Here is an 11631-nt window from a genome sequence, read left to right as displayed (position 1 = left end):
TTTGGTTTCAATGTCTTATCCTTGGACTTGCTTGGTAATGGGGCAGATTTAGATGGCGCCATTTTCTGCACAAACATGAAGCACATTAGGGACTTATAACAAAAGCAATTCATCAATTACCAATGATCATAAAAAAAACACAAATATACCTGGACAGAGTTATTTAAGGCACACAACATATTCAAGAAAGGTAAAGCAAGTACAAGATCTGCTAAGCAACATGCACTATAATATATGAAGCTTAAGTTTCATTCAATGAAGTTTAAACACAGATCAGAATTCATTACGAAATAAATAAATAAAACAGCACTATAATAAAAGCAACTGCCATATTATCCATCGACAACTATATCTTCTTTTCCAACTCGCAGGTAGCCCATTTCTTCCTCATCAGCTAAGTGACCAGAGAAGTCAATAGATGGCATCGCAGCAGCGACGGGATGGTGATCAATTAAAATGTTACCAATCTCATCATCAGTTTCAAAGTCATAGTAATCTCTTGTTGGGATTCTAATAACAACTGACCACAATGGATCAACAGGGTCTTCAACATAGAAGATCTGCTCAATAAATCTTCCCAAAACAAAAGTGTCATTTAGGTGACCCTTCCTATTCAAATTCACCAGTGTAAATCCAAGATCATCTACTTGAACACCCTTTCCATTCTCTGCCCAATCACACTTAAATATAGGGATCCTAAATTTTTCATAGTCAAGCTCCCATATTTCATTGATCACCCCATAGAAGCTCATGTCATCAGTAACTAGCCTTTTATCCCTAGCACTTGCAACTTGTGGTGTCTCAGCAAGCAAGTATACACCACTGTTTTGTGTCGATCAAAGATCATCACGAGCCTTTGTGTTATACTGAACTCCCCTTATTTTGTAACCACTAAACTTTGGAATTTCATTGCTTGGTTTATCTGCAAGCCACCTCACAATCTCGGGGATGTCACAACCTGGTTCACTGAGTTGACCAGCAACCTGCATAATTAGCAACATAACAGTTAATGTCTTATAATTAGCAATTTATATGAGGTAATGTAAAAACAAAAAAAAAGGGTGATTTAAGGTAAAGCTGATTGAACTACTGAAAACATTTACCCTGTCTTTCAACCAATCAGCAAATGTTTTGTTTTGCTTGTCCGTAAGCCACTTTTTATTATTTCCGAATCTTGGAAACTCATTCTTCAAATATTCCATGTGTTCACTGCAACAACGAACAAACAGGGTATAGTTAGTGAATATAGTGTCCACTTTACTTAAAATTTTAACATAAATCATAATATTAGATAGAGGGACAGTAAATTACCTAAAGTAGCTTCTGATTTCATCTGTGTTTTGAAGCACACAGAGATGAGCTTGGTCAAACAACTTGCCATAGACACTGACAACCGTAGCTCCTGAGGTCGGCTTGTCTTCTCTGTTTGGGGCAGCTGGGATGCCAACAGTATTATCATTGAAAAAAGTTTCTGCTATAAATTCAACCGCCTCTTCCGCAATGTAACACTCGGCAATACAACCTTCCGGCCGATTTCTATTGCGAACATATCCTTTACACACCTTCATATACCTCTCGAATGGATACATCCATCGAAAGAAAACTGGTCCACATAACTCCACCTCTCTAACTAGGTGGACCGTTAGATGAACCATTATGTCAAAAAAGGATGGGGGAAAGTACTTTCCAGCTCACACAATGTTTCAACAAGATCGCTTTGGATTTTTGGCGGCCTTGACACATCGATAGTCTTGCTGCAGATTTCGTTGAAAAACAGGCATAACCTGATCACAGCAATTCTCACCGGCTTTTCAAGCACACCTCGGATGGCAATAGGGAGGAGTTGCTGCATTAAAGCATGACAATCATGGGATTTAAGTCCACTAAGCCTTAAATCATCCATGGAAACCAGATTTGATATGTTGGAAGAATAGTCTTCAGGAACCTTCATATTAAAAAAAGACCCACACATACATGTTTTTTCATCTAGAGTTAAGTTCCAGCTTGCCAATGGCAAGCGGTGTTTTTTGGGACCTTCAAAATTAGGCTGCAGTCCTAATCTAATACCCAGTTCCACTAAATCCAACCGAGTTTTCACCCCATCCTTTGTTTTTCCAGGAATATTTAGCAAGGTCCCTATTAGGCTATCACATACATTTTTTTCGATATGCATCACATCAAGGCAGTGCCGAACCGGTAGAAATTTCCAATATTCAAGTTCAAAAAATATAGACTTTTCTTCCAACAAGGCCTATTTTCATCCTCGGCACCCTTATACGGAGGTTGAGGATATTTCTTCCCAAAAGGCCACTTCAAAACTTCCTCCTCTACCCTACACAATACCTCTTCACCAGTCAAAGGCACAGGAGGAGGTGAATGCTCAAGGAAGTTGTTGAAGGTAGCCTTTTGCTTTCGATACGGATGGTTTCTTCCCAAAAATCTTCGATGCCCAATGTAGGCCATTTTCTTTCCATTAACTAGCCTTGTAGGTTCGGTTTTTTCAAGGAAAATAGGGCATGCATTATACCCCTTAACAATACTCCCAGAAAGGTTACCATAAGCTAGAAAATCATTTATTGTCCAAAATAGTAAACCCCTAAGAGTAAAGTATTCACTTTGTCTTGCATCATAAACTCCCCTAACTCCTTCCCACAACATTTTTAAGTCATCTATTAGAGGTTCCAAGTAGACATCGATGTCATTTCCTGGTTGTTTTGGCCCCGATATCAATAATGTTAACATCATATGTTTCCTCTTCATTATTAACCATGGAGGCAGATTGTAGGTCACAAGAATTACCGGCCAACAACTGTACTTGCTACTTAATGAACTATGGGGATTGAACCCATCAGATGACAATGCAAGTCTAAGGTTTCTAGGATCAGAACCAAAGTCCGGCCATTTTTCATCTACTAACTTCCACGAAGCAGCATCTGCCGGATGACGCATCAAGCCATCATGTTTTCTATCAATAGCATGCCAAGTCAAACTCTTACATGTTTCACTTGATTGAAACATTTTTTTGAACCTAGGAATAGGGGGAAAGTACCATAATACCTTTGCAGGCACACTGTCCCTCTCTTTCGAGTTTTTACCTATTTTCCACCTTGAAAGACCACATCTAGGGCATTCAGTTTCATCAACATACTCTTTTCTATACAGAATACAATCATTTGGGCAAGCATGAATTTTAGTGTAATCCATTCCTAGAGCACTCAAGGTCTTCTTTGCGTCATACACAGAGGCAGGTATCTCATTGCCTACTGGAAGAAACTCTGCAAAGGCAATCAACCAATCAGAGTAAGCGATATCACTCATACCATGCTTGGCTTTCAAGTTGTAAAGTCTTACAAGGACATTTAGCTTTGTGTGCCTATCACAACCCGGGTATAACGGTTTATTGGCATCATCAACAAACTGTCTAAACTCATTACACTCATTTGAAAGCCCTTCATCCTCATCATCTTCCAACTCCACGTCACTACCTAATTCTACTTCATATTCTACCCCCTCATTACACTGCACAGAATCAGATTGATCTGAATCTGTTTCCATGCTATTGGTATCTTCATCTGTTCCTGAATCCACGATAGCCTCCCCATGATCAGTCCATTTATCATAACTCTCATCAATTCCATTTACAAATAAATGGTCCCTAATTACCGAAATCGAAAAATATTCTACATTTCCACACTTCGTGCAAGGACAGCTAATGTGATTTGGGTCTCTAGCATTATCCAAGGCAAACTTACAGAATTGAATCACCCCTAACTTATAATCACGAGATCTCCTATCTGCAACTATCCATGTTCTATCCATCTTTACTACGCACAAACAAAAAAACAAACATGAAGACAAGCTTAATCAATGCTATATCAAGAAAACACAAAAGCAAATTGTACCTATTATAAGCCTTGTACTAGAACCAGTTTTACTCATACCTTCCGGAACAGTTCCTATTATAATTAACAAGTGATTCGCAACAATTATACAATATTACATGACTTAACTATGTTTTAACAGGCCAACACACTGCACAATTACAAAAGTAAGAAAGAGATGCAGACAAAATTATTTCACATCAAACAATACACTTAGAATTAATGATCATACTATATCATAGTAATGAAACTAGAAGCACAACATGTTAAAGCAACTGTAACAACAGATGATTAAGACAAGCTATATACAACAATAGTCCAATAAATTTAAACCAAACAAATCAATCAAAAACATTGATGTTCACCTGCAGCAATAGTCAACACCTTCTCTAATAGTCCGAAACACCCTCCAATTAAGAAATCCCTGTGACAGAAAGACATTCATTATATAGGAGTGCATGTACCTTCAAACCCTTAAAGCTATCAAGCTGAAAGACAAACAAACACCATGACTCAAAGTTTCTATCTCTAAAACAAAAAGGAAAACAGAAAGGAAAACAAAAAAGCAAAGTACAAAATTGTAAAACCTTAAATCTGTAGCAAGTACCAAGCATTAGTAACTAGCAATATTTGGTCTTTGAAATGAATATACTTCCACAAGTACAGTAGGCCAAAACATTTTCATATTCATGAATGGAGAAGTTATGATGTTTAAAACAATAACCATGAAATACATAGAGACAATTCATGAAGCACTTATCAGGGCACACAAGCCATAACATACATAGAAAGTACTGTAGCAGATGACGAACAATTATAGGAATCAAAGCCATTAAGAAAACCAGACACTTGATTCAGACTTCAGAGTATGAACAAAATAGTCCAGAGGAAAAGGAATTTTACACAAACAAACATGAAAATGAAGAAATAGAGAGCTTAAAACCAAACATGAAAATGACAAATAAAAAGAGCAATGAACAAATACTAGAAAGAACATATAATAATCCAATATTCAAGAAAAAGAGAAGGAGAACGTACTAGGTATTATCTCTAATGTGAAACATCAAAAATTCAATGTTCAAAACTATATATAGCTACATATAAACCAAAAACCCCTATCTTCTTTCTATCATACAAATTAATCCCCCAACATAACCCCAAATCAAGCAAGCAATATAAGTAGTTAAGATTTTAAGTCCAAGAACTATAATTAAACATTTAAACTACAATTTGTATAAAGGACAAGCCTTTAAAATTTCGTATGGGAAGCAAGCATGTATAATTGGAATACTATATCCAACCATTATTACCATTTTTCACGGATCTAGCACAAGTTTAATAATTTACTATGAAGTTGACAAATATTCATCAACAAATATCTTGTAATTAAGAACTACATTGTTAGAATTTCATTTTCTAACCCTTTCCTGATCTTAACTCCTATCTGAAGAGATCTCCCAACAACACAATTTCAGTATTTTCTAAAATGGTCAAGGTGTCCTACAGCATTACAAACAATTAGCTTTACTAATCAAGCCTTGGGCTTATTCCAGTCCAAATAAGTCTACAGCATAAATTCAGTGCCTAATCCAACAAAGCATATTCAATACCGGTACCTTTCAAAGATTATAACTTTCAATACCAAATTTAAATCCATATAATGAAAGCAATAACTAATAGTCTTCACGATAGATAATCAATATCATTCACCACTAAAAGCACATCAAAGATCTTTGTAAGAACAACACACCTTTATTCTTTGGTAGACGTAAGCAAACTGTTATAATAACACAAAATAAAAAACCCAGAAATGGAAAACAATATCAAGCAGCTAAAAAGAACCTCAAAAATCCAACAATTAGCTCAGATAATTGCTATTGTCTGTATCACTACAAAATGAAAGTAGCCTAGAATGACCAAAACTCAAATTTGACATCCACCCATCTTAATTGCTATTGTCTGTCTCTGAGCTAAATATTCTCAGTAGTAATCTGACACAAGTGTAAAAACAAACAACAATTATATAATCAATGTGCCCATACTTGACATTCAAATCACTAATCAAGTATAAACTCGTCTACTCAACCAAATCAGCAATTCACCATCCAATTGTCAATCTTTTAGGAAAAAATCCAAAATGAAAGTAGCCTAGAATGACCAAAACTCGCAGAGAAACTTAATCAAACACTTAATCAAACACTCAAGAAGAAAAGAATGGGCTGAAAATTAAGAAAGCATACCACAAATCAAACACTCAAACAAACAGAAATTGAGTCGCCTAGACTTGTCAATCGTCAGTTTCTATAATCCAATCTCTCTTCTGTATGTAAAGCTTTGAGATTTCCCTATAATCAACAAACCCAGTAAACAAAATTTCAGATTAAAGAATCGATAGAGGGATCGAATTTAATAAACAAACCCAGTAAACTAACCCAATGGCGTAGCGACACCCTCCACCACGCCGGAGTCGGCGTCCTTGAGCCTTTGGTGAGATGGGTGGATGTCAAATCGGTGTAGACTCAAAGACTGTTTCTTGACTGCGGGTTTGGGGTCGCCGAAGGCATCGTAGAGGCAGTTGAGGATGACCGGGAGGACGTCGGCGGCGAGGGTCTGGATTGTTTTCTTGAGATCTTCGACTGCAATTTGGTAACAGAAGTCAGACTAGAAACCCGATATCTGGGTTTGGAGAGCGATTGAGAGTGTTCTGACTCGGGCTAGAAAACCGGGTATCTAGGTTTTGAGAACGATTGAGAGTGATTGACAGTGTTCGGACTCGGGATAGAAAGATTTGATAGTGATGGAGAGTTCTGATAGAGTGATAGTGATCGAGAGGGGAAAGAAAGTTTCGAGAGGGAGAGTTCTGATAGTGGATTAGTGGGTTCTTTTTTTCTTTCTCTCGACAGTTTGCTTGGTAGGTTTGGCTGGTGAGAATATTTGCTTGGTTTGGTAATAAGACTTGAATACTTCAATAAATTTGTCATAGAAGAATTAAGTTCATCACACAACAGATAATGAAACAACTGTCGTACAAGAGTATATAATGTCAAAGTAGAGAGGGAAATTTGGCTGCCTAGCTAGCTCGGTTTGGAGGGAGCAATTCAAATAGATTTGAGCCTTCACACAACAGAATGTCTACATTCTGTTGTACCATTTGTTATATCATTCACTAGATATACCTAGTAGAAGGTGCCAACTTTTTACAACATTGGCGCCTAGTCGAAATTTGGAGCAAAATTTGGCGCCCAGCTCTAATCATACAACAAATATAGCAATACTGTTGTATCTTGCAATATTCACACAACAGAACATGCATAATTGTGTTGTGTGATTAAATTGGTGAACTTGTCTTGGGTGGGAATTTTGAGCTCAGTGATGGCGAGATATATGCCGCTAAATTTTGTGTCATTCAGATAACGGAACATGCATAATTGTGTTGTGTGATAGAACTCTGAAGAAAAAGTTCTTAATTTAGTAGTATTCCCACAACAGAACTTCATTAATAGCGTTGTAGGATGGAATTCACGTTATCAGACGACGGTCAATTTTTAATCTCTTGTCTGATAGGTGTTGTGTGATGCATATTTTGTAGTAGTGAACATATACTTTGTTATGGTAATTTTATCTTTTGTGTTACACAGAATTTATGACAATTAAGCTTTGGACTTTCTGTCTAATCTAATGGTCCTTACCACTAACACATCACTCTCCCATCAATTTTTTAATTTTCATCTAAACCCTACCTTGCCATTAACTCTAGAAAAAAAATTAGGGATTTCTCTGTCATGTTTCTTCTCCGCGTCAAGTTCCTTCTATCTGCTTCTTTCTCTATTTCTCTTTACTTTCCAAACGTCTCTGCTTACGATTTATCACATATTCAATCCATGTCTTAGATAAGTTAATTGAAGTTTCAAAGCTACAAATCGGTGACTGACCAAGCTGGCTTCATCCAGGTGTGACAGGATGAAGCAATGATCACAGACTCATCAATAATCATTTAGTCAAATGAATTCACCATGCACATTACCTCAATGCTTTAGGAACTTAGATTCTTCATTGGTCCTTTGATACCGACGGAGAGATGACAAACCATTGTTTCCAATTTTCAATGTTAAATAAAGGGGTAGGAATCATGTTCTACCAAATACTCTCTGCTAATACGATATGATGCACATGTAACCAATGGATTTTATCACTCACAGAAATCCCCAATTTTGTTTTGTTTTTTTTTTTTTTAGAGTTAACCACAAGTTAACTAGAGTTTAGATGAAAAACTAAAAATTGATAGAAGAGTGATGTGTTAATTATGAGGACCCTTAGATTAGACAGAGAGTCTAGATTTTATGAAATTGAAGTAAATTCACACTCTCCTCACTTTAGAGGAGCCGGATCCGTAAATTACTACATGAAACATAGAGGAACAGCATTTAGAATTTGCGATGACTAGATACGGTAATGAAGCGACTCTTGATGACTACAGTTTAATAAAAGGAACCAAAATGCGGAGCTTCTTCCACCCACCCAAGTGGGTGCTCACCTGGGGTGTTTAACAGCGCGTGTATACACGCTTTGTTATGATTTATGTTTCCGTTAATCGTTTGGGCGTTTGGTGAGGAACACCAAAAAGATGTTGACCTCAGTAAAATCAGATTTACTTGAATCAAATGGTCTGCACGTGCTATACAACTGAAAAAATGGGAGAAATTCCCAATCTAATGTTTCCCTTGGTCTGCAAGTGATGTCATATAAGAGATCTGATGCGCTGAACTTTTGATTGTTATCTTCTACTACTCTAAAGCTATAAATACCTATCCTCAATTGCTTCCTTGCATCAAGCATCCTGCACATCTACAAGCAAAGAGATAAATAGAGGCCAAGGCAAATAGAGAAAATGACTTGCTTCTTCTCAAAAGGGTCTATTCTAGTCATTCTCCTTTTAGCAATTTGCTTTGTTAGTGAAGCTCAGCAATGTCGTCCAAGTGGAAGGATTAGAGGAAAGAAGCCCCCTCTTGAATAATGTAACCAAGAGGATGACTCTGACTGCTGCAAAGCTAGAAAACTGTACCCAACATACACATGCTCACCGCCAATGTCGTATAACACCCAGGCATACCTCACTCTCAACAGCTTTGAGGCAGAAGGTGATGGAGGAGGCCCATCCGAATGTGATGGCAAATATCACAAGTACATGTTGTGGCACTATCCACTGGTTGTTACGTACAATGGTGGATCAATATGCCTTAACAACATCAGAATTAATGGTGATGGGCGGAGTGTGGTAGCCATGGTGGTAGATGAGTGTGACTCTACTGAGGGATGTGATGCTTATCAGCCTCCTTCTCCCAACAACATTGATGCCTCCAAGGCTGCCTGGAAAGCCTTCGGTATATCTGAGGACAACTGGGGTGGTTTGGATATTACATGGTCCGATGCTTAGTTATATTAGAGTATGTCCAAGTTGTTACTTACTTTTGTTTCTTCTATAGGGTTTGATGATGCTTAGTTTTGTCGTTTTATGTGTGTCTATGTATTTGGAAGTATTTATAGAAAGTTAATATGTTAAATCTTTCTGTTATATATACATAAAAAGTTTGTTGTGAAATATAGAACAATATCCAACATGGACTCAATTATTTCTGTGTTTTGTTCAGTTTTTATAATCTGTTTCCCAGCCTTATACATATGATAAGGGCGTAAACATATTACATTTTGAAATGAAGAAGTGCAAATTGCCTAGCGGAACTGTATCTTGCATGTCAATGATGAAGCTGCTCTTATGAGTATACATGGTTTAAAAGAGGAACCAAAATGGGGTCACCTTATGGAATTGCATACTGCAGTGAAGTTATCCTACGGTCCTCTACTTATTGCTGGAGATCAAACCATTGTCTCTTTTGTACAATTTCAAACTGCCACTTATGTCTTCATGTATAGCAGAATCTGGAGAATGTGCTACATTCTTGGTGAACAATGGCCCTGAAGATTCCACTTCAACTCTATGTGCTAATTCTGAGAACTTTTTCTCTTATGCTTTGAGCTTCCTTTGTTCGGTCTTGGTGGTTTCATATGTTGTGCTTTATAGTTGCTCTCTATTGGCTCTGTCGTTAATTTGATCGGGGCTTTCTATACTTTGTTGAGAAAAATGAGACCTTACTTGTGGGTTTATAAGGGTTTGGGCCACTCCATCCATTGCCAATTGGTTTTGGATGTAAACCCTAGATTACTTTATCATGGTATCAAAGCGAGTTATCTCACGTGTGCATGCCTAACGGTCACACGTGCGGGGGCGTGTTAAGAATATATACATCCCACATGAGAAAAATGAGACCTTACTTGTGGACCTTTGGGTCACTTCATCCATTGCCAATTGGTTTTGGATGTGAACCTCAAATGGCCACATGGGCTCCATGTGTGGGGGCGTGTTGAGAATATATACATCCCACATGGGAAAAATGGGACCTTACTTGTATGTTTATAAGGGTTTGGGTCATTCTATCCATTGCCAATTGGTTTTGGATGTGAACCTCATATTACTTTATCAGCTAGCGCCAATCCTGCTAGCTACTCTTGAAAAGTTACCACCACCAATCCTCCTAGCTACCATCAGAAAAAGAAACTGAAACCAATCTTTGGAGATGAATCTAGCTAGAGCAAAGAACATACTTTCTTTCTGGGTTGATCGAATAATCAAAAGCACTTGAAAAATGCAGATCAAACACGTGGCGACCCTTGGCTGGTCGTTGAAAGCTTGATTGTGATTTATTTAGAAAGATTTACGTCAGTTACCCCAATATTAATAGAAAACTATTCCATTATTGTAGATGTTTGATGCTAGCATCTTGGGTGTTAGGAAGATGATTCAGTAGTGGGTGGGGCTACATGCTAACGACTTTAGCAACTCAACCAATGAATGACTGACACATCATTTAATCCTCAGCTTTTCAACTTCGGCGGACGTCCGCTCCTAATCGGCTCCGACACTTGAACATCCTTCATTCTCCGGCAAGGACAAGTTACCACAGACGGGTTGTCCTACTGAGAAGACAGTGTCAGCCAGTTAAGAGTCCGACCAATGAACGAGAAAATTAGGGTAATTTTAGAATTTCACTTAAATGCAAGGGCGTTTGGGGTATTGGGGAATGAGAAGCTGCAGATGAAAGTTGTGACAATGTGACCCACAGAGAGGCCCACCCCCTGAAATTTGCACCCTACTGCGCTTTCTTTAGGTCACTATCCCCTCATTGTTTAAATGTTAATAGCTGTTGAAGTCCTCGGCACCAAGTACCACGCACCAGGCACCAGCAGGTCAACTCAAGAGATCTGGAATACAATGGCTGCAACTCACGCAACCAACGGACGTTATAATGGAGGGGCAATATTGATAATTCCACGCGTTGTTATTTATTAGCCTATTAGGGTAAAAAAAAAAAAATTCATCGTCCTCTCCTTGCTCGCCTATCATCAACCACAAACCACTTTCTCTAGAGGCATAAAAACTGAATGAATTCTAGAAATGCTCCTCGTGAACCCGATCGTTAGTACTATCGCGTTAATGGATTAGGCCGTTGTTTTCAGTAGTTTTCACCTTATTCAGTATTCCATCGATTGAAAGATCCGTCGAGATCCAGATCTTCTTTTATTGTTGACTATAATCAAGTATTGGATTACCACGACCTCTGCACTATTCTATAACCCAGATCTTTTGTTGATGGTCCGGACCTAGATATAACCATCAATTATAATTGAATATTGT

At 37.8% G+C, this 11631-nt stretch overlaps 1 protein-coding gene, 1 long non-coding RNA gene and 1 pseudogene across 2 annotated transcripts; 1 reads left to right on the top strand and 2 right to left on the bottom strand.

Annotated features, from left to right (window-relative positions):
• Window positions 1–870: 870 nt before the first annotated feature.
• On the bottom strand, window positions 871–1468 carry LOC121050802. Its single transcript, XR_005803937.1, has 3 exons — window positions 1312–1468; window positions 1104–1209; window positions 871–983 (listed from the first exon to the last, which is right to left on the bottom strand). It is a non-coding gene; the product is annotated as an uncharacterized LOC121050802 (long non-coding RNA).
• Window positions 1469–2172: 704 nt separating this feature from the next.
• On the bottom strand, window positions 2173–3819 carry LOC121050682. Its single transcript, XM_040511528.1, has one exon. It carries the CDS (start codon window positions 3817–3819, stop codon window positions 2173–2175), a length of 1647 nt encoding a protein of 548 aa, XP_040367462.1.
• A 4950-nt stretch (window positions 3820–8769) lies between these two features.
• On the top strand, window positions 8770–9315 carry LOC112179892 (annotated as a pseudogene).
• The last annotated feature ends 2316 nt before the right edge of the window (window positions 9316–11631 follow it).

This window comes from Rosa chinensis, chromosome 7 (assembly GCF_002994745.2).
Source record: "Rosa chinensis cultivar Old Blush chromosome 7, RchiOBHm-V2, whole genome shotgun sequence".
Taxonomy (NCBI): domain Eukaryota; kingdom Viridiplantae; phylum Streptophyta; class Magnoliopsida; order Rosales; family Rosaceae; genus Rosa; species Rosa chinensis.
This window is presented reverse-complemented; position numbering and strand designations above follow the sequence as displayed.

What these genes read in the sequence shown, in the direction of transcription:
- LOC121050682 (XM_040511528.1), bottom strand. Translation starts at nt 3,819, where the DNA reads ATGGATAGAACATGGATAGTTGCAGATAGGAGATCTCGTGATTATAAG.